The sequence below is a fragment of the Mus caroli genome, chromosome 5, assembly GCF_900094665.2.
Source record: "Mus caroli chromosome 5, CAROLI_EIJ_v1.1, whole genome shotgun sequence".
NCBI lineage: Eukaryota > Metazoa > Chordata > Mammalia > Rodentia > Muridae > Mus > Mus caroli.
This window is the reverse complement of record NC_034574.1, coordinates 124281872-124304926: the sequence shown is the minus strand read 5'-3', so window position 1 is coordinate 124304926 and position 23055 is coordinate 124281872. Positions and strand designations below refer to the sequence as shown.

Below are 23055 nucleotides of genomic sequence, written 5' to 3'. Positions count from 1 at the left end.
CCACCGGGTGCTCCTACCTTGGCTGGTTATGTCAGAAAACGCCTGATCCTTATAGAAGTCACAGACTGCATGAGTGACTTGGCTAGGATAAAGAAACAAAAAAGACCTTTTTTTTTTTTGAGCCCAGAAATTGAATGCCACTGGCATGTCAACCTTCCATCCGACTGGTCCACTCTCCAGCTGCTTACATCCCCTCTGGCACAAAAAGAAATCACTATAGAATCCCCTGAATGAAAAAGTGCTCAACACTTTCTTCCTAAAAGTTAGGTGTGTGTGTATGTGTGTACACATGCAGGACACACACCCACACACAAACACACCCTCCTACCATCTTGTTTGAGGTCAGGAAGTTACTGGACCACTCTGCTCTTACAGATGGAGCATGCTCTAGCACTAAATAAAATATCCATTATGTCCCAGTTATGTTATTTATTCATAACTGATGCTATGCCTGCCTTTAAAACAGAAGGCAAAGCTGTATAGTAGAGAGGCACTCATCTGTGGACTGTCCTTTATAAAGCTATCCTCTGAGCCATTTTTATTCTAGTGAGGACTTTTTGTTTTTGTTTTTGCAAGAGGTTAAGCCCTTGTGTGCCACCTACTCATTGAAGCTAGGATGTTATAAAGACAGCTTGGGTCTGCAGGATCTGGACAGACAGACATTCCCAGATGTCCCCTCCATGTCACCCTTCATTTTGTGGTCTGAGGACTACTCTCCCTAAGCCTCACAGAGTGGCCTGTGGCAGAGCCAGTCAAAATGGGGACCCCCATGGTATATGTTACATGCAAGTCCTGCTGGCATAGGGCACATCTCTGCTGGTAAAACTTGTATGGGGGGCTTGTCACTGCATGTTCTGGGGGCTCCTGAGGTGGGGGAGGGGACGCTTGGTACTTTTGATGGTGTGAAAATGGGTTAATTATTCTCTAAAAGGGCTTCATTTAAAAGTAAAATTCTAACATTTTAATTTCCCCTCCTAATGAAGCACTACAAATTTGTTAATTAGGGCAATTGTTTGAGTGACAGGCATGTAACCGAGTTGTCATTTTCTCTTCACAGTTGACAGATCCTTTCAGACCTATGCTAAGGGTAAGAAGAGCTCCTTCTAGAACTGTTTGTGCAACCTCTGACTCTCTGTGGGTTAAAAACACAAGTCAGTAGCAGGGACTGAGCTGGAGAGATGCCAGAGTGGATGTCAGTGGTAGCAGCTAACGCTGCCTGGGTTTGCAGGCAGGGAGATGGGAAACGGCCTTTCTGTTTTGTTTTTTTGTTTTTTATTTTTCCTTTTGAGTGCAGGAGGGAGCCGGGCCACTGGGTTTTTCATTAATACAACTGATAAGGGGCTAAAGAGATAGCTCTCAAGTTATGTGCACTCGCTGTTCTATCCGAAGATCCAAGTTAGGTTCCCAGTGCCCATATTGGGTAGGTAATTACCTTCCGTAAGTCCAGCTTCAAGGGATCCAACGCCATCTTCTGGCCTTTGTAGGTACTGCACACACATACCCATACACAGGCAGGCACACACACACACAAATATAATATATATATATATATATATATATATATATATATATATATAAATGTAACAGACAGACTAGGTTAGGTTGTTGTGAGACAAGGTCTTGTTCTTCCTCTGACTGGCTTTGAACTTGAGAGCCACCTAACTCATCCACCTTCCCCCTGCTATGCTGGGATAATGGGCAAGGGAAAGAACAAGCCATGGCTGGCTATAGTTAGCCTCTCTTGAGACAGTTTATTTTGCCCAGAGCACTCAATGCTAAGTGATATATACCTTCCTCATCCAAGTTGCCTCCCAGGAAAGTATGGGAAGGATCCTAGAAACATAGGTAGAATATTTCAGAGGTCCAGAGTCTGGCCAGGAGGTGACCTCTTGGTACTTCATGACTTAGAAGCAGATGACAAGAGTTGAATGCTCCAGTTCCTCCTATTGACTGTTACATAATCCCTGTCTTAGGTATTTTTTTCTTTGCTATAACAGTACCTGACGAGCTTAAGGATGGGTGTGTTTTAACTCACAGTTCAAGGTTGTGGTACATCATGGCAGGAAAATGTAGGTGGCAAGAACTTGAGGCAGTGTGCAAGAAGCAGAGAGAGATGGACTCTGGGACTCAAGCTTGCTCTCTGCTTTCCATTCATTATAAGACCCCATCCAGTGAATAGCCCTGTCCTTATTTAGAGTGGGTCCTCCCGCCACAATTAGCCGAATCAACTAATCCTTCATAAGCTTGCCCAGAGGCTGACTTCATCTACATAATCTCTCATGGGTTCGCCTGGCCTCTTGTCTCTTGGGTGATTCAGGGTCCTGCCAAACCCCATGCAGTATTAGCCATTACCATCCCCTCTCTTCCCTGGCCTGAAACCAACCGGTGTGTTATTGGTGACTCCAAGCAACCCATCATTCCATTACGTGAGAGCATCCCTAGTGTCAGACTTGGGTCTAAGTCAGAGGCAGCCTCTTGCTACAGAAGCTGGTGTTTCTGTCGTTTGCTGCTGCAGAGTGGGGCGGGACTTTGTGGGGCAAGCACATGGAGATGCTGAGCAGAAAGGGAGTTGGCCCCGCCCTCTGTGGCACCACACAGATTGACACTTGCTCTTCAGAAGGCTGAAGAGAGACTTGATCCCTGCAGGAAGGAAGAAATCCTTTCTTCCTTTTCCTCCTCACCTCCTCATTTCTGCCTTTTCTCTTTTTTTAACTACAAGAGAATAAGGACACATACACACACACACACACACGCACACGCTCACTCACTAGTTCGTGGCTCTCAATGCAACACGCAAGATTGCCAGACTGCAGTAAGAATGTGACACATCTCTGTGTAGCACTTCGAAGGCCCCTCTTCTTGTTTTGATTCGATCCACAGACATTCCCTAATTAGCTTTTCTGGACAGCTGATGTGCCTGTTAGCTTGACAGCATTTGTTAGGTAGGCCTGCCTGCTGGCACCGGAGAAGACAGGCTGCACAAAGAGAGAGTCGGGTCTTTGCCATATTGTCCTTGGCAGAGGACTGCTTTGTAAAGGAGCTGTTGTCTCAGACCCACATGGGACAGGGGGATGCGGGTTCTGACTCCCTCATGCCTGAACTTGGAAGAGCTGCTTCTGGAAGCATTTGGTTGGCACAGAGCTTTCCCGTTTTCATGAAAGGGAAGTCTTCATAGTGCAGAGCTGCAGGGAGCTTGGGGGCCAAGGAAAGGTGGGCTTTCTAGTGTGTCCTCCGTCTGACCATGGGATTCCTTCTTATTCCAGAAACCAGGAAAGTGGTGCGCCATGCATGTGCATATCGCCTGGCAGATTTACCACCATCAACAAAAAGTCAAGGTGGGTGTGTGACTCTTCTGGTGCACAGCTGGGTGGGGCTGGCCTCACTCATGAGGGACTCATCCTGCCCAGGATGGCAGGCAGGAAGTATCAAAGGCTAGTACATCTTCTTTTGTTCTTTTTTTTTTTTTTTTTTTTAATTTATTAGTATGTATTTATGTGCATGTCTGCATAGGACAAAAGGAGAGTGTCAGTTTGGCTGAAGCTAGAATTGCAGGCACTGGTGAGCTGCCCGATGTGGGTGGTAGGAAGCATACTCAGGCCCTCTGCAGGAAGGAAAGCCATCAACACTGATCCCCGAATGTTGTTTGCCTTTTTGTTGAGTTCGGAATGGAAAGGGCGTAAAAACTGGATTGGCTCATAAAATAAAAGCTTTTTGAAATCTATGTAGAGCCTCCTGTAGCACAGACTAGACAAAACTGAAACCCAAGAAGAGCCAACAGGGAGTTTTTTGTTTCTGTTTTACATTTTATTTCTGTATTCATTATTCATTGCTTTGTGTGTGTGTGTCTTTGTGCGATATCACATGTGTGTGTGTGTGTGTGTGTGTGTGTGTGTGTGTGTGTATCAGAGGACAACTGTGCGTCTCAGGGGACAAACTTAAGTACTCAGACTTGGTGATGGATGCCTTTCCTAGCCAAGCTATCTTATCACTCCAGGTAGTTTTGATTTTTGTGCTTGTTTGTTTTTAACATAAAATTGAGGTGCTAGAGAGATGGCTCAGCAGTTAAGACTACTGACTGCTCCTGTGGAGGACCCAAGTTTAGGTCCCAGTACCCATATTAGGCAGCTTACAGCCATTTGTAACCTCAGCTGCACCCTTGCAGTTTCCAAGGACGCCCCTGCATGGGCATACCCATATACACCCACTCAGACACAAATACGCATACATTAGAAAGGTTTTTAAAGATACTTAAAAAGATACTTTTTCATGTTATTAATTTGGAGAAGTGGTCATTTTTTGCCCCACAAGAAGTTGAAGGTACTGAGCGCTCCCTGGCCATGCGTATAATAGTTGACCACATTGAACCATCCCTCTTCTGCCTGTAACATCAGTCCTCTGGGAGGCTAGAATATACTAGACCACTTTCTGGCCAGTTACTATGCCTGTCTATAGATGAGACCTTGTTCCAAAAAACGGGAGGGGCCTGGCAAGATGGCTGAGTTAGGTAAAGGTACTTGCCACCAGGCCTGATGACCTGAGCCTGCTCTTTAGCACTTACACGATGGAAGGGGAGAACCGACTTCTACAGGTTGTCCTCCAGTCTCTACATGCATTGATAGATGGACAGGTAGATGTGATTCTTGGGGGTGGGGTGGGGTGGGAGATGGGAAGGAGAGAGAAAAGAAGGGAGGAAAGAGAGAAGGGCTTAGTGAACCCTGTGGAAGAGAAGCACTGTGTGAAGGGCTCTGTTCTGTGATTTAAAAGAAGGGGTGAACCTAAGCAGTGACTCCAGCAGCTGATATGCCAGCACAGGTAAGGGCAGTCTCAGAGCCCCTCCCCCGATGAAGAGCTTTATGCAGTCAGTGAATTCCTGAGAGAGGGAGAATTAGTCTAGGTTGAGGCCCCTGCTTGGTTATCCAATACTAGATAAGTAAGCCTGAAAATATACATGCAAGCAATACTGGATGGCCTCAGTAGGTTGCACTTGTAATGTATATTAATGTGTAGGTGTACATATAACAAGAGGGTGAGATGACTCGGCAGGGTAAGGGCATTTGCTGCCAACCCCAAGTACATGAGTTCGATTCCCAGACCCGCATGATGGAAAGCAAGGACAAGCCTTAAAATTATCCTCTGCTTTTGACCTGCACAGTAGCGCAAGTGAGCACAAACATGGATGGATGGATGGATGGATGGATGGATGGATGGATGGATGGATGGACAGATGCTAACAAAAGAACGTGTTCACCTCCTTGAGTAACTAAGGCATCCCTTCGTTTCCCCAGCACCTGCTCTCACTCACACCCCACCAGTGAGTCTTGCTCACTTTTACCTTATTACCAGGCAAGGCATAATTAGAGCCCTCCTAGTTGAGCTCAGCTAGAAAATGGGTGCAGTTTGAGGAGCTAACTAGGTTTCCACGATGACTTCAATTCACTCTGGGTCCTGGGTGACGGATTGTATAGCAGCAGGTAAGCCTCATCTTCTTCCGTTTAACTTCCTGAGCTTAAAGGGGATGAAGGATGACAGGGAGGCTGCTCTCTTAGCAACTTCTGTTCCATGAAGATGCCCCTGGTGACTTGGCTTTCATTATCCCAATTCAATTAGCTAGGCCTCTCGAACACAGGGTGACTCGGTTATCTTCCTCTCCCGGCGAACGTTTCCTAATCCCCAAGCCCCGTTCTGCCTGTTGGACCTTATTTGCTCTTAATGAGTCCACACCATCTACCATGCGATATTAGCACTAAATAATTTGGCAACTCAATTAAAGGAGGTGCTTCGGAGATTTTTATAGATTCACAGAGAATTTAGAAGCTTGGTTTGGGGGGTTGGCTGTTCGTCGATAGTGAGGCTTTCATTATGGTATTCCCCACAGATTGGAGCAGAAATTGCATCTCTGTCCCTCGCTCCTGAGCGTACATTTACTCATTCTCGTAGCCACTTCTGGGTTACTTGAGGAGACCTGAGGCCTACAGGCTCAGGGCACCGATCTTCCTGTTACCGTATGCATTCGGTAGTGAGACCCACTGGGTATGTGTGATCTGTCTATTTAAATAAAAGGTAGTGGACTGGGGAGGTGGCTCAGTTAGTAAAGCGCTTGCTTTAAAAGCTTGGCGACCTGAGTTCAACTCCCAGAGACCACCAAGAACACTGGTCACAGTGGCTTTTACTCAAAGCTCCAGAGTAGAGGGAGTGAAAACAGATGGACCCTTTGGGCTTATAGCCAGTCGGCCTAGCCTGGTGAGCTCTAGGTTCTTCATAGACAACATCAGCCACACTAAAAAGATGTCCTCTGTTCTCCAATGTCACATGCATACTCGTGTGCACATGCTTATGGGATGGTGAAGGTTCCATGTGTTTTCCTCAGGTGCATGGCCAAGTTTCACCTTCAGAGAGTGGGTTGCTGGGTGGGTGAGGTTTGGCTTATCTTTTCATACCCTTGTCAATGTAGGTGCCTCTCCTTTGTAAAGGTGTGTGTTTGTGTGCCCCCCCCCTCCCTCGTTACACAGCAGCAAACAGGTTCTCTGAACAGAAGAGCTTGTAAGACTGGACAAGAGTAGGGTCAAGATGGCTGAGATCATCAGAGGAGCCCAAGGAGATTTCCAGAGCCAAGTAGAAGCAGGCCCAGGATAATGAATGAGCCAGAGAAGAGCAGGAAGTACAGCTAGGAGCTAGGGGACAGTATCACTCTGAGGAGGCAGGAAACTGACCAAGAGGGAAGGCTCTCTCTCAGAACTTAGGAAGATGGGTAGATTTGATGCCCTGCAGTGCAAGGGGATACCAACCTCCAGAATGATGCTGGGTAGGGGCTGAGGCAAAGATGGTGGGCTAATAGCTATAGCCATCAAGGGTGGTGGAGCTAAGTTAGCTAGAGGAGAATGTAGAGTGAGTCCTCGGATAGTAAGTACAGTGCCTCTGCACAGTCTCCACGACTGGTTTGACTTCCCCATCCCAACTAATGAAGGATGTGAGTTGGAAAGGAAAAGATACCTGTTAATTAAAAGATACTCCTCTCTCTCTCTCTCTCTGTGTGTGTGTGTGTGTGTGTGCGTATGTGTGTGTAATGGGTGTTCATATGCACGGGCATACTTGTATGTGGAGCCCCAATATCAACCTCAGTTGTGGTTCCTCGGCAACCATCCATTGCTCTTTGAGACAGTCACTCATTGGCCTGCAGCTCACGGGCTAGGCTGGCTGATCAGAGAGACCCAGGGCTGGGATCAGAAGCATGCATAGTTACAGTTTGCTTTTATTTTTAAGGTGAGTTCTAGGGACCAAACTCAGACTCTATGCTTGCTTGGCAAGTACTTTACTCACTGAATATCTCCCCTAGTTTCGGTGGTGTTTGTTTGTTTGTTTGTTTGTTTGTTTAAATATACAACAGTGATTCCATTAATGTGTGTTATATTAGAATATGACAAAGAGCTATTAGGCAATTAACTTTGTACATTAGATTGTTCATACAGAATCCCTAATGTAATGAGCTTTAAAATACTATTATTTTAAAATTCACAGGCAGAGGGGCTGGATAGATGGCTCAGTCTTTAAGAGCACTTGCTCTTTGTCAGAGTTTGTGATGAACACATGCCCAAAAGCAACTTGGGGAGGAACAAGACCATGTCACAGACCATGGTAGAGGGAAGTTGGGGCAGGAACCTGGAGATGGGAACTCCAACAGAGCCTATGAAGGAATAGCCCCCTGCCTGGGGCTAGCACCACACACCACACATGGGCCTTCTCATAGCTGTTATTCATCGAGAAAATGTCTCACAGACTTGTTCATAGGCCAGTCTGATGGAGGTATTTTCTCAATTGAAGTTCCCTCTTTCTAGATGACCTTAGTTTCTGTCAAGTTGACAAAAAACAAACAAACATAAACAAACAAACAAACTAAACTCTGTAATCAGCAGACTGTTCTTCCAGAGGATCTGAGTTTGCCTGCAAGAATCCATCTGGGTGGCTCACAACCACTTGCAACTCTAGCTCTGTGTAATTCTGCTTCAGGGGATCTATTGCCCTTTTCCGGACTCTGTGGGAACCCACAGATATCTCTCTCTTTCTCATACATATACTCCTCCACATACACACAATACACAGAAATAAAGAGGATATTTGGTTGGGGTGGGAGGACCTGCATTCAAGCATAGTGGTACATACCTATAATTTCAGCACTGGGTAGCTAGAGGCAAAGGATTAGAAGTTAAGGATAACCTCAAGTATGAGGGTAGCCTGGGCTACGTGAAACTCTTCTTCAAAATGAACCCAGTGTAGAATGTGACTTAGTTGGGCAGAGTGCTTGCAGGAAGTCCCGAGTTTCATTTATAGTATCATATAAGGCATGATGGTCCATTCCTGTAGAGATGGAGGCAGGAGGATAAGTACTTCATGGCCATCCTCAGTGGCACAGTGGGCTAGAGGCCCGGCCAGCCTGGGCTATGTGAGATGGAGGGATATGGGTAGAATCTGCAGACTGGGCCTCTACAACAAAACGATGACCTGCGTGGAGAGTTGTACTAGTTTTTCAATGAATAGGACTTGGCTGTATGCTTCAAGCTGGACCACTTCAGAGGCCAAGCCAGTAGGAAGCAGATGCCACCTTATAGCAGCCCCTGTTTGTCCCTGCAAGGCCAGGCTGCTTTCCTGGCGTTCGAAGGCTTCATTCTCACAGTGTTCTCAGCGTTGACCCACCCCTTCCTGTCTTGAGTTATTCACTAATACCTCTTTGCCTGCTGGCTTCCCAGTTTCAGCCTCTCTCCTTCCTCTTGTTTTAGAAACAGATGCAGTCAGACCCACACAAGCTGGACTTTGGGCTGAAGCCTGAGTTCCTGAGCCGTCCTCCAGGCCCTAGTCTCTTCGGAGCCATTCATCACCCCCACGATCTGGCACGACCTTCCACTTTATTCTCCGCCGCTGGTAAGTTCAGAGAGTGGGGTGGTGTAGAGAGCCAGCAATTCAAAGTGATATCTGGACTCAGTATCCCTAACCACTTAATAACTAAAGAATAGAAGTCATTCCAGCTTGTGAGGTACCCCACATGACTAGAGAGGTGGGCCCTGCTTCTTTGATATACCCCTCTTTCATTCAACAAGGACCAAGAGATAATCAGGCTGGGTGAGGTAGCCCACGCTTGTAATCACAACAGTAGGGAAGCAGAAACAGGCTAGACCCTGGGATTCACTGGCCAGCTAGCCTAGCTTATCGGTGTAAGTCAATTAGAGACCCTATTTCAAAGTACAAGGTGTGGGATAAAGTGTGGTGGCTCATGCTTTTAATCCCAGCACTTGAGATGCAGAGAGAGGCAGATCTTTCTGAGTTTGAGGCTAGCCTGGTCTACATATCAAGTTCCAGGGCAGCCAGGTCTATATAATGAGACCCTCTCTCAAAACAAAAACAAACAAAAAAAAAACCAAGGTGGACAACACATAAGAGATAACATCTAAGGTTGACCTCTGGTCTTCATACACATGTGCATCTGTACACACAGGAATGCATATACATACTTGAATTGTTTCAGTTGGTCATTTATTCCATTGTTCAACAGAGACAACTCAAAGGTATATGAAAAGCTATTGAAAAAGATCAGAGAGCTTTCCAGGGCAGATTGGAAGAGCAATAAATCCAGGGATTCTGTAAGGATGAATTTAACTTCACATTTTTGTTGCCTATTAAACAATTAGTGTTTCTTCACTGTGACAATCACTGCCTTTTGAGGGTCCCAGGAAGGAGGCATGCAGTCAAGACAGGTTAGCTTCATGTGTTTGGTGGCTTAGGTCTCATGTGTCAGTACTTGGAAGCAGAAGCAGGAGAAACATGATAATTCAGAGCAAGTCTGGGCTACATGGTAAGCAAAGCCTGCGCCATGATTTCTTAAAACAAACAAACAGGATTGAGATATAGCTCATTTGATAGAGAATTTGCCTAGCTAGCAACTTGGCCCTGCAGCACACCATAAATTGGGCATGGTGTTACACACCTATAGCCCCAGCACTTAGGAGACTAAGACAGGCAAATCAGAGTTCAAGGCTAGCCTCAGTACATAGCAAATTCAAAGCCATTCTGGGTTACACAAACCTCTGACTCAAAAAATCATTTTTAAGAACTAAAGCAAGCAAACAATAAAAAAGGCACTGCCCTTAATAAGGACTGAGATAAACAAATGGCCCAGTTGGTTCTGGTTGTTCTGTTGCAGAACATATTGTCACTGAAACTCTTTCAGCTCTGAGAATATATATTCCCAGGGTCTCCTCAGTGCAGAAGGTCCAGCTGGGGAGGAAGGCAGAGGGTATCCGAGGACTGTCGCTATCTGCTTAAGGTACACACAGGACAAAAGTAGCGGTCATATGGAATATTTGGGTAATGTCATAGTTTCATTTTTGTTGATATACCAAATACCCTGACTAAAATAAAATAAAATAATAAAAAGAAAACAATTCAGGGGAGAAAAAGGTTTATCTGTCTTATAGTTCCAGGCTACAGTTAATCACTGAAGAGAAGCCAAGGCAAAAACTCAAAGCAATTAGTCATATTACATCCACAGTCAAGAGCAAAGAGAGAATAAACACACCCTAGCTGCTTGCTTTCAAAGCTCAGGGCTCTGCCTAGGGAATGGTGTTGCCCATAGTGGACCAGGTCAATTAATAATCAAGGCGGTCCCTCACAGACATACCCACAGGCCAACCTGAACTAGTTAATTCCTCAGCTGAAATTGTCTTAGCAGGTTATTCTGGGTTGTGGCAAATTGACAGTTAAAACTAACCATGCCAGGATTGGGAATGTGGCTCAGTGAGCAAAGCCAATTACTGGCAATCTCTATGTCCCTACTTTGATTCCCTGAGACTCATGGTGGAAGGAGGGAACTTGTTCTTGAAAGTTGTCCTTTGACCTCCACACATGAGCCATATAGTATAGGCACTACACACATACACAAATGAATCACCAGCCAGCACAGGTCCTATTGATACCAAGTGTCCTTAACATTCAGTGTTTTCCTGTATCTTTTAGACCTGGTGGGTGTGGGACTCACTATGTATAGGTAGTTTAGTGTCTGCTTCAGCCTCCTGAGTCCTAAGATGACAGTTCTACCACACCTAGCTCCTGTTCAGTCTTTTTGGATTTTTGAATCAGGGTTTCTCTCTGTAGTCCTACCTGTTCTGGAACTCACTCTGGCCTCAGAATCAGAAATCTGCCTGCCTCTGCCTCCTGAATACTGGGAAAATATGTGCCACCCCCACCCGGCTTGCTTTCTTGTCTCCTCCCACCACCCCCACTATCCCCCTTGAGGCAGGGTCTGATGAGCCTGAGGTAGCCTTGGATTCTGTACATAGCTCAGGCTGGTCTTAGACTTCCGCTCCTCCTGTCTCTACTTACTGAGTGCTGGGATCACAAGCCGTATGTAACCACACCTAGTTTATATAGCGCTAGGGACTGAAGCCAGGTCTTCATGCATGCTGGGAAAGCACTTTACCAAATGAACTATATCTCCTGCCCACACAGTATATTTCAAATTGCTATTAGTACTCAGTCCCTGCGACAGAGCTCGGTAAATAGTTAAGTGGTGGTGCTCCGCTCGCTTGTTGTAGTTAACAACCCTCGTGGCTTCATGTGTGCGCTGTGTGAATCCGAATTTACCCTTAGGAACAAAAAACAGTGGAGTCCACCATTTCTGACCCTTAAGGGAACAAGTTCCACATCCATCCTGTCCACTGCCTTCTCCGGCTCTGATCCAAGATTTGCGTTGGTAGACCCATTGACTCTTGCACTGAGCGCGAGAGAAGCATCAACATCAGCACAGTAGCCCTGTGGTCACAGCAAATCAACACCCTTGGGGATGGATGGAATAGCTGGAGTCTCAGGTTTTCCTCCTGTGGGTTCTGCTTGCAGAATGTATTTGAAGGCTCTGTTACCATGGCACCTAGTTCGGAGACAAGGATACATGGAGAGCAATTTGGGGAAAGAAATAGAGAGATTTCTCCCTGGACTTCATTGCAGCCAAATGGATGAATTGGCTTCTTTTGCTTCAATAATCCTGGAACTGTGGGCATCCCCAGGGGCCTGGGTTTTTGTCAGAGCATTAACTAGCATGTACCGCACAGTATGTAGCCCACATTCTAATTTGGCTGGCAACATTGGTGGTGACTAATGAAGGCTGTGGAATATGTTCACTCTGTGCAGACAAGAAGTTGGTTTTTACTTCTCAGTGTATCATGTGGATACATAACCCCTTAGGTGCCTTCAGATTTTGAGATTCCAGCATTTGCCCTTATGTGCTGAGCCTTCCTGTGCAAACCCAGGCCCACAGGACCCTTGGGGTCTCCAGAGATGCAAAAGAGAAATCCAGGGCTGCAAGAGACGGTTCGTTGTGAAAGTGTTTGTCGTGGCAAGTGTGAGGGCTTGAGTGTGACTCCCCAGAGTCTGAAGTAAGCACCCCAACCCCACACCTGCGACAGATGCCCTTGGTGAGGCACGTAGACAGGCCTGCCCTTGGTGAGGCACGTAGACAGGCCTGCCTTCCCAGCCTCCTTAGGGCTGCCTTCTCCGCTGACATTAACAAGTTAAGTACCTAAAGCTTTTAAAAATAATGTTCTTCCCCAAATCACATCTACACACACACACACACACACACACACACACACACACACACACACACACGTTCTGTTCTCTCCTCCCCTTCTCTCCCAGCTTCCTGCAGGAAAGGGATCCCATGCGTTTTTAAAGAAAGATAACTTGAGGGACTGGAGATGGCTCAGTAGTTGAGAGTATTTGCTGCTATTGAAGAGGACCCAGGTGATTCCCAGCCCCCATATGTGGTGATTCAAAACTCTTTGTAACACCACTTCCAGGGAGTTTCACACCTTCCAGGCACATGTGTGGTATTGTGTACAGTCAAGCATATAAAAAATTTAAAATAATAAGAGAGTAATAATAATGATAATGATGATGGTAAATTGGGACCAGCAACATGGCACAGGGAGTAAGGTCACACTAAGCCTCTCAGCGGAGTTTGATGCCTGGGTTCCATGGTAGGAGGAGAGAATCAATGCTCATAAGCTGTTCTTTGGCCTCCACATGTGCACTACTGCCTGCAGGGACTTCACACATTACACACGCTAAGTGAGCAAATGGAATTCCAAATTTCAAATCAACCAAATAGAAGACGAGGAAGAGGAGGGGAGGGGGAGGAAGAGGAACAGCAACAGGAACAGGAAGTAGTAGTCGTCATCACCATCACTGTGGCACGCATGCGCTTCACACACACATGCGTACACGCGCACTCTCACACATACACACACTAAGTAAATGTAATTTTAAAATTCAAATTGACCACAAGAACAACAACTACAGCTACTACTCGTATAAAAGGAGCTGTACATGAAACCTGGGTTCCCTGGCAGTTGCTCAATCCTTGTGTACGTGTGTGTGAGTGTGTCTCTCTGTGTGTGTGTGTGTGTGTGTGTGTGTGTATCCTGAAAATAACCTTGAACTCTGGCCTCTACGTCTTGAGTATGGCTGCCATGCACTGCCACACCCAGTTTCTGCAGTGCTCAGGCTGGAGCCCAGCTTTCTGCACACTAGACAAGCATCCTACCAACTGAGCCACACTGAGGATTTGGGGATTCAAAACAGGAATAAAGTGTCCCTTCCTGGCACTGGCAGTTAAGAGGCATTGGCAGGCTTAGCCTCCTATTGTTTAGCATCAACACCCAGCAGTACATTTGGTGGTGCTGAGCCTTGTGAGGGCCTTTTCAGTGGATGGTAAGAACCCACAACACCCCATAGTCTTGGCAGGAGACTTCTCAATGCGGCAATGTCTGCAGCTTTAGGTTTACCTATGAAGTAAAAAAAAAAAAAAACCCACGTGTCCCTGGATTGCTGAAGAAGGAAGCCCTTAACCTGCTACTCTACTTTAGAGGTGCCTAAGAAGCCCTTCAGGGATGAATTTTCTTCCGTGTTCGCAAGCCTGCATCTCTGTAGACAGACTTAGTTATAGAGGCTTCCTGTTCTCTGGATCTACCCCACCTCACTAACCAGGCCTAATGCTTATGCATCAACTTCATAAAGAAGTAGTTTTGGGGCCCATGGCCCTGTCAGTGAAGTATTCACCATATAGCAAGAGGACTGAGGCCATAGAGCTAGGCATAGTAGTGTGCATGTCTGAGTCCAGAGCTGGGGAGTTGGAGCTCCCTGGAGAGCCAGAGTAGCAGAGTCAGTGAGAAGTCCTAGGTTTGGTACAGACCCTCTCTCAAAATTTTCAAGGTGGAGAGTGGCTGATTCCACATGTAGATACTTGCATATTTGCACACATGTATGCACACACGCATGCAGCAAATGCCTTTTCGAACAGTAGCCAGCCAGTCTAGTTTGCTTTCTATTGATAAAACATCACCCCCAAAAGCAACTTGGGGGAAAAATGGTTTATTTCAGCTTACAGTCCACCATGAAGAGAAGTCAGGGCTCGAGCCCGGTGGCAAGAACTGAAGCTGAGGTCATGCAGGATCCTTAATCGCTTGCTTGCTCTACAGACTCACATTCACCTACCCTTTCTTATACCACACAGAACCTGAGTAGGGTGGCACCACCCACAGTGGCTTGGGTCCTCCTATATCAATCATAAACAAAGAAAATGCCCCACAGCTTGGCCTACAGACCCGTCTGATGGGGACATCTTCTCAACTAAGTTCCCTCTCCCCAGATGACAGAAACTAAGCAGGCTCCCAATGCAGCTGGGAAAGGTGGGGGAGGACCGCCTTCTTTTGTCCCTAACAGGAACACTGTCTTTTACCCAGGTGTACAGGCCAAAGCTGTGGAGGCACTGGGATTTGACTTTAACACATTTTCTTCAGCCCCGCCCTAGGAAGGTTTTTGATTTTTTTTGTTTTGTTTTGTTTTTTTTGTTTTTTGTTTTTTCTCTAAATTCTGACTTTGCTCTGTTGGATTTTGCAGGTGCTGCACATCCTACTGGGACCCCGTTTGGGCCACCACCTCATCACAGTAACTTTCTCAACCCTGCCGCTCACCTAGGTGAGTCAGAAAGTCTGAGGGATACTCCCTGCCGCCTTTCATGGGAGTCAGGGTGGGGCCCAGTGGCAGGAAGCAGAGAGAGAAGGATGCTGGCGCTCAGCAATCTTCTCCTCCTTATTCAGTTTAATGCCCTACCCTATTGGCCGGTGTCCCCCTCCCCCATGAGGAGGGCAGGTTGTGCCATCTCAGCCTAATCTAAGACACTTCCTCACAGCTGTGCCCAGGGGTTGTCTCCCGAGTGATTCTAGATTCAGTTAAGCTGGCACTCAGTATTAACTATCACAAGGGATTCGGGTAGGAAGTCTTCCTTGCCATCTCAGGACATGTGTGTTCTGAGTATGCTCACCTTGTCTTTATATCTAGGGGTCCCTCTAAGAGCTATAAAGAGAGATGCAATGAGTGTTATAAGAGCTGCATCAGAGAGCTGCACTCTTTGCTCTTGACTTCTTCATACTTTATTGTTAGCGTGTCTCTTCTTAGGAAGATTATACCTCCCGTGGCTTTTCAGTTATTTCCTAGAAGTGTGCTGTCAAGTCAGTCACAGGCCATGGTTCCTGGTGGGAAATATATAGGAAGAATTTTATTTTATTTTATTTTATTTATTTTATTTATTTTTTTGAGACAGGGTTTCTCTCTGTAGACCAAGCTGGCCTCAAACTCAACAGAGATCTGCCTGCCTCTGCTTCTCAAGTGCTGGGATTAAAGATGTAAACCACCGTGCCCAGCTTTTATTACTTATTTTTGTTTTGCATGTATAGATGTTTTGCCTACATGAATGTCTGTACATGTGCCTGCGTTGCCCTCAGAGGCCAGAAGCGAGTGTCAAATTCCCTGGAACTGTTATAAGACAGTTTCACGTTCTCATGTGGGTGCTGGGAATCAAACCCCAGTGTTCTCTCTAGCCCAGTAGTATCTCATTTTTGTTCATGCATGTCATCTCAGCCCCTGGGAGGTAGAGATGAGGCAGGAGGATCAGTTCAAGGCTAGCCTTGACTTAGATCAAGTTTGAAGGCAGCCTGAGTTAAATGAGACATGTCTACAAAAAGGAGGGCCAGAGAGAGCCAGAGACAGAAACACTTTGCAGACAAGAAGGCAGCTTAGAGCACTGGGTCCTGAGTCTGCTCAGTCACCCCAAGTACATAGCTGAATCATGCAAAGGACGACACTGGGAAAACAAACCCCTTGGGACTCTTGCTAACCCATTGCCTTAAGTCCAAGCACAGAAAAGCCCTTACACAGTCCATCAGGAGAGCCAGAGTGCATCAAAGAGGGTCTGTTGCTTTCCCAGCTGCCAAGGCACCTGTGTTCCTCCCTCACAAGCCCGTGACCACATTTCTTCCTTCCCAATCTCATTCACAGAGCCTTTTAACCGGCCGTCTACGTTCACGGGCCTCGCTGCAGTTGGTGGCAATGCCTTCGGGGGACTTGGAAACCCTTCAGTTAGTGAGTACCTCTCCATTATTTTGATACCTCCCTTTTGCAGTTTCTCTGACCCATATATGGCTTCAGACCTTTTGACACGAAGGGAAACTTTACGTTGGGAAAACTACTTTAAGCTGAGTATGTGGGTCAGTGACAAAGCACTTGCCTAAAATCCCCAGTGAGGGTTTAGGGGCATGGCTCAATCAGAGAGAGTTTGTCTAGCATGGGCAAAGCCCTCAGTTCCCTCCCCAACACCACCAAAAATCATTTAGAAGCCGAGGGAAGGGATGAGTGTGGTAGCGCATGCCTTTAATCCCAGCCCTCAGGAGGCAGAGACAGTCAAGTCTCTGAGTTGTGGTCTGTAGAGAGAGTTCCAGGCTAGCCAGAGCCACATAGCGAGACTCTGTTGAAAATAAAATGCAAATTAAGGTACCATGAAAGGGTAATATCATTTGGGGATGGAGAGATGTGGTTCAGTGGGTAAGATCACTTGCTGCTCTTCCAGGGGACCTAAGCTTGTTTCTTAGCACCTACATGACAATTTATAACCGTCTGTAACTTCAGTTCCAGGGCATCTAAAGCCTTCTTCTGGCCTCTATAGGCTGGGCATTGGGCACACATATGGCGCACATATAATCATGCAGACAAAAATACCCATACACATAAAGTAAACATAAATGAAAGTGTATGTGGTTTCTTATTTGATTACTGCTATTATCATTATTATCGTTATTATCATTATTATTATTATACAAATTTGGGATAGAGCATTCCAAACATTGAAATTGGTTGTAAGCATGTAAACTCCGTAAGTCCACTGTTGCCATAGGCTCTGTCCATCAGGAATAGTGACTTGCTCAGTAACTACAAGTAGTTTGCTTTGGTTACAGCTCAAAATAAAAAATGTTATTTCATTTTACTTTTGATGTAACAAGACTGAAAAAAAAAAAGTACAATGAAGAATTAGCAAGCCCAGGGGTGTGACTTGGTGGGCTTGCCAGGCCCGCCGGGCATCCTCCATTCCCAGCATTACATAAACAGTGTGAGATGTCTCATCTTCCTGTATATCTCCCACCGGGAACCACAAGCCTTCATCCCAGCACTTGGGAAGGCAGAGGCAGTAGGATCACAGTAGCTACACAGGGAATGTGAGGCCAGCCAGGGACCCATAAGATCTTGTCTGAAAACAAAGGAAGACAGACAACAGACAGACAGACAATACAAACACACAGCATGCAGATCGGTGCATTCTTAAGGACATGGTCCTGCATGGTCTTTCCATGTTCGTGTTGACTAAAGCCAGAAGGAGTAGCATCCGGCAGGGTGTGATAGGCGGAGGACCAGTGGACTCTGCCGAACCGACCTACCTGTTCATCTGTCGTCTGGTCATCACGCACCTTTCTGCATGCCTGGAACTTCTGCATGCTGGCACATGTCCGATGGGGTAGCTGCATACCAGCTTGGCCCCCTCTCACTTTTTCTTTTCCATTGATTTTTTTTTATTTTTTTAAGGCTGTGAGCTGCCTCTACAGTGTAGGACGAGCGTTCCTCTAATGAGTGTGTTAATCTCCTTCCTTTTCCAGCTGCCAATAACATGTATTCATTTTAACTCTGAATGCTGTTAAAGTTTTTGGTAAGTACCTTCACTCCGACAGGTTTCTATTGAGATCTCTCTGAAACCCTTTTTTGTTCTCCACTTCGCCATTTCAGCACCCAACTCAGTGTTCGGCCACAAGGATAGCCCCAGTGTGCAGAACTTTAGCAATCCTCACGAACCCTGGAACCGGCTGCACCGAACGCCTCCGTCGTTCCCGACCCCTCCGCCCTGGCTGAAGCCAGGGGAATTGGAGCGCAGTGCGTCCGCTGCAGCCCATGACAGAGATAGAGATGTAGATAAACGAGACTCCTCCGTTAGTAAAGATGACAAGGAAAGGTACGAAAAGAAACCTCTCTCGAGTCCCACTGGGGGAGCCCGTCCTCTGCTACACAGCCAGAACCAGCCACCCCGCCTCTCCCTTACCCCAGCCTGTGTCCCAGCCTTGTGCTTAAGACCTCTGTAGCTCCCCAGTTCCTTACCCAGCGCTTACCCTGCAGGGGCAAGTCAGTACAGAGAGGCCCTCCCTGCACTCCATGGTACAGAGCAGATGGTGACCTTAGCCTATCACTAAGACACAGTGCAGCTAGACATCCAAGCCACCCGAAGTCCCCAAAACATTAGCGCGTCCAAGTAGACATCTTCCTGTAGACAGCCAGACACACACAGCATGAATCTGCCATGTTTGCTTTTGAGTCGTGAAGTCCATCCAGTCACCCATAGGTGGTTTTTTTGTTTTGTTTTGTTTCTCTTTTCTCTCCTTTTCATTTGTTCCTCGTAAGTCATGTTTGCATCACCTCATCCTGTTTTTCTCAAGCGTCATCCAAACTCAAAACCCTGGGGCTCGTAGATAATCCGTATAGTTTTGGTTTTGTTTGTTTGTTTGTTTGGTTTGGTTTGGTTTTTAACTAATCTGAATTTGGACCTCGGCAACAGGAAGCTTTGCTTTGCAGTTGCTTTTCCAGGGAATTGTTAATTTTACTAACCATTGTTGTCTGCATACTAACTGTTTTCTAAAAATCTATCTCAAAAGAAGAAATACCTCGGTATTTTTATGCAGAATGCCACAGGCATTTCCGTTGTTTCTTTAGGCTGTTTTCATTTTGAATGAACTGATAGGTCATGTCAGTATACACTTGGGAAAAAAAGAAGAGAGAGAGAGAAAAGAACAGAAAAGAAAAACCAACCCCAAACCTTGAGAGTCACTTCTTTTTGTACTTAGGATTGAAATTTGGGGCTAGGGAGATGGCTCAGTGGGGAACGCCCTTACCCTGCAAGTGTGAGGGCCTAAGTTCCGATTCCCAACATCTGAGCAAAGACAGGCACAGTAGTGAGTGTGGGTGCACAACCCCAGAGACCTTGTCTCACCTTGCCTTTGTGATTGACACCCAAGGCTGTCTGTCCTCTAATCTGCACAGCTGCTGGATAGCATATGCCCACAGGCATACACACACATACACACACACACACACACAAATTCAAATTTGATTCAGATCTATAATTTGCCTTTGCTTTGTATATCGTGCATGTATGTGCCCTAATCATTTAAAAGAAATCAACTTTCCAATTCTAAACATGATTGACGAAGAGGCATGTGCCTTTAATCCCAGCACTCCAGAGGTAGAGGCAGATACATCTCTGTGAGTTCAAGGCCAGCCTGGACTACATAGGCCAGCCAGGGATACCTAGAGAAACTCTTGTCTAAAACATTAAATGATACGGTGTCTTTCATAGGCTGTCACACTGCATTGGTTGGTTTTACATGGGAGAAAAAGACAATTACCATATAAGAAAGTTGTAATTAAAAAAAAAAAAAAAAACTCTCAGCCCATAGAAGTTCTAAAGTACTAAAGGGGTCCCACCATAGAATATGGAGTTTCTGAATAATTTATTCTTGAGTAGAATATAGGCTTTGGTTTCTTTTGATGGAGCCTCCAGTATTGAAGTTGAGGAAAACTTAAAATACGTTTGTATTCTTTTCTCCCCGTTAAATTTTTCTTGTCAGCCTCTGCATGTAAGCAGGAAGCAGAATGTTTAGGACAGCTTCCCTGGCACCGCCCCCACCCTAGCCCACCCCACCTCCACTGTGGTCCCTGGACTCTGACCTCTGCCACCTCTTTGTCCGCACAACATATGGCTCCTCCCTTCATCTTTTCCCCACATCTGTCCTAAGATGTGACCTATCAGCTTTCTCCCTCTTAACTCTCCGAGTTTGAACTGTTTATCTTCTGTTATTCTGCCTTTTATCCCCAGTCCATAGACACTTCCTGGCCAAGCCAGGTCCCTGGAAGTTTCCTTTGACAGTCTCTTTGAGTCCTCTAACAGGGTCCTCAGTCAGTGAGGTTGTATGCTCTGACCCCACATCTGCTACAGCCTCATCTGTACACATTAGATTGGGGCTGTCTGGTACTCCAGTAACCTGGAGGGTGGGGTTGCCTTTCTAACACCCCTTATTCTGTATCTGCATCCGTGGTTCCCAACCTTCTGAACGCTGTGACACCCCCCCAACTATAAAATTAGTTTCACTGCTACTTCATAACTGTAAGTTTGCTTGTTGTTATAATCATAATGTAAATAACCCCATTTTCTGATAGTCTTAGGCAACCCCTGTTGCCTAAGGGATCACATGACCAAGGGGGTCACTATTGATAGGTTAAGAACCACTGATCTACATCCATCAACCTGAAGTAATACCTTTGTCCTGAGGGTCAGCTGCCAGAAAGCTCCCTCATGGATATATTAAACCCGTCCCTACCTCAACTTTCTATCCAGAGTGTGAAGATAAGTCCTAATTTGTGTTTGGGCTCTTAGAACTGTATTCTTAAGCTAAAGCTGTCCCAAGAAGCTAAACAGATGAGCTTCTATGTTCTTCAGTGACCACCCTGACCCTCAGTGGCTCTCTGTGCACTCCCTTCATGACCTTGGTCAAGGCAGGTCCCTAAGTCTCCCCACCCCCGAGTCACCTTCATCTGTAGGCACCCATGATGCTGCCTCGAGAATCTAGATTAGAGCAGGTGGCTGTCTTCACGCGGAAGCCCTCCCTCACACTACCATCTCATTGACCGCCCCTTGCCTGGCTAGCAAGCCCATTTCATTTCTCCCCATCTCCCTCTCACAGGGAAAGCGTTGAGAAAAGACACCCCAGCCATCCTTCCCCAGCACCTCCCGTCCCGGTGAGCGCCCTGGGCCATAACCGCAGCTCCACCGATCCGACGACCAGGGGTCATTTGAATACTGAGGCTCGTGAGAAAGATAAACCAAAAGAGAAGGAGAGAGACCACTCGGGATCCCGAAAGGACCTGACCACCGAAGAGCACAAAGCCAAGGAAAGCCATCTGCCCGAGAGAGATGGGCACAGCCACGAGGGACGTGCAGCAGGCGAGGAACCCAAGCAGCTGTCCCGGGTGCCATCGCCCTACGTGAGGACACCAGGCGTGGATAGCACCAGGCCTAATAGCACCTCTAGTCGGGAAGCCGAGCCACGCAAGGGTGAGCCGGCCTACGAGAACCCCAAGAAGAACGCCGAGGTCAAGGTCAAAGAGGAACGCAAGGAAGATCACGACCTACCTACTGAGGCCCCCCAGGCCCACAGGACCTCAGAGGCACCTCCGCCCAGCTCCTCAGCCAGTGCCAGCGTGCACCCAGGGCCTCTGGCATCCATGCCCATGACCGTGGGAGTGACTGGCATCCATGCCATGAACAGTATCGGTAGTCTGGACAGGACACGTATGGTGACCCCATTTATGGGCCTCAGTCCGATCCCAGGGGGAGAGCGTTTCCCATACCCCTCTTTCCACTGGGACCCTATGCGGGACCCCTTGAGGGATCCTTACCGTGACTTGGACATGCACCGAAGAGACCCTCTGGGCAGGGACTTTCTGCTCAGGAACGACCCCCTGCACCGGCTCTCCACACCCCGGTTGTATGAAGCCGACCGCTCGTTCCGGGACAGGGAGCCTCATGATTACAGCCACCACCACCATCACCACCATCACCCGCTGGCCGTGGACCCTCGACGGGAGCACGAACGAGGAGGACACCTGGATGAACGTGAGCGGCTGCACGTGCTTCGGGAGGACTATGAGCATCCGCGGTTGCACCCTGTGCACCCCGCTTCTCTAGATGGACACCTCCCACACCCGAGCCTGCTCACACCAGGCCTGCCTAGTATGCACTACCCTCGCATCAGCCCTACTGCAGGCCACCAGAATGGACTGCTTAACAAGACCCCGCCCACTGCGGCGCTCAGCGCCCCACCTCCGCTCATCTCCACATTGGGGGGCCGCCCGGGATCCCCCCGGAGGACTACGCCTCTGTCGGCTGAAATCCGAGAGAGGCCACCGTCCCACACACTGAAGGACATTGAAGCTCGGTAAGCCAGGAGGACAAGGCAGACCTCGGAGTGGGGGAGGAATCCCCAGGGAACCCACCCCCCAGACTCAAGAGACAACTCCCGCACCCCCAAACTTGAGAGGTGCAGAGCTCCAACTCTTCCCCTGGGGAAAAAAAAAAGGACAGACACTCTGTTTGGATGTTGAAATGTTTTTGTATATTAATGTTGGAATTTTTCAGACCTTTTAGCCAGGTCTTGTTTGTTCTTACATTTCTTTACTTTTTTGTTGTTGTTCCTTGCCTAAAACTTTGATTTGAACCAAAACGGTGAAGGTACTGACACACAGGGATCTGATGATCACGGGGGTGGGCGGGGGGGGGGACATCTATCCATCACCCAGAGCTGTCTCAGAGGAGGAGGCTTTGTACATAAAGTGTAAAAAGAGATTGCTTTCGTGAGCTGACGGTTCATATATGCAAAAGATAAAGACAAAAGCTTTACTTGTACAGATGTAAATAGGTAAAGATTAAGTAACATAATACATTAATACTTCTTCAAATGTGCTATTTACAAGTCTAATATCAGTGAACTCGGCCCTCGGAGGAGGAGGCCGCGTTCCCATCTGCTAAACCCTTCAACTATGCAATGAATACGAGGGCTTTTCCCCTAAGCCCGTTTAACTCAAAGG

At 47.0% G+C, this 23055-nt stretch overlaps 1 protein-coding gene across 2 annotated transcripts in view; it reads left to right on the top strand.

Annotated features, from left to right (window-relative positions):
* Auts2 (activator of transcription and developmental regulator AUTS2) overlaps positions 1-22723 on the top strand; it is a 1096900-nt gene extending 1074177 nt beyond the window's left edge. For both annotated transcript variants that reach the window (XM_029477062.1, XM_029477061.1), the window contains exons 13-19: positions 1058-1087; positions 3264-3335; positions 8772-8913; positions 14941-15018; positions 16378-16461; positions 18151-18373; positions 21153-22723. In XM_029477062.1, coding sequence (XP_029332922.1) covers positions 1058-1087; positions 3264-3335; positions 8772-8913; positions 14941-15018; positions 16378-16461; positions 18151-18373; positions 21153-22410 — 1887 coding nt within the window. In that variant the 3' untranslated portion in view covers positions 22411-22723. The remainder of the gene's footprint in view (positions 1-1057; positions 1088-3263; positions 3336-8771; positions 8914-14940; positions 15019-16377; positions 16462-18150; positions 18374-21152) is intronic.
* Positions 22724-23055: the final 332 nt, after the last annotated feature.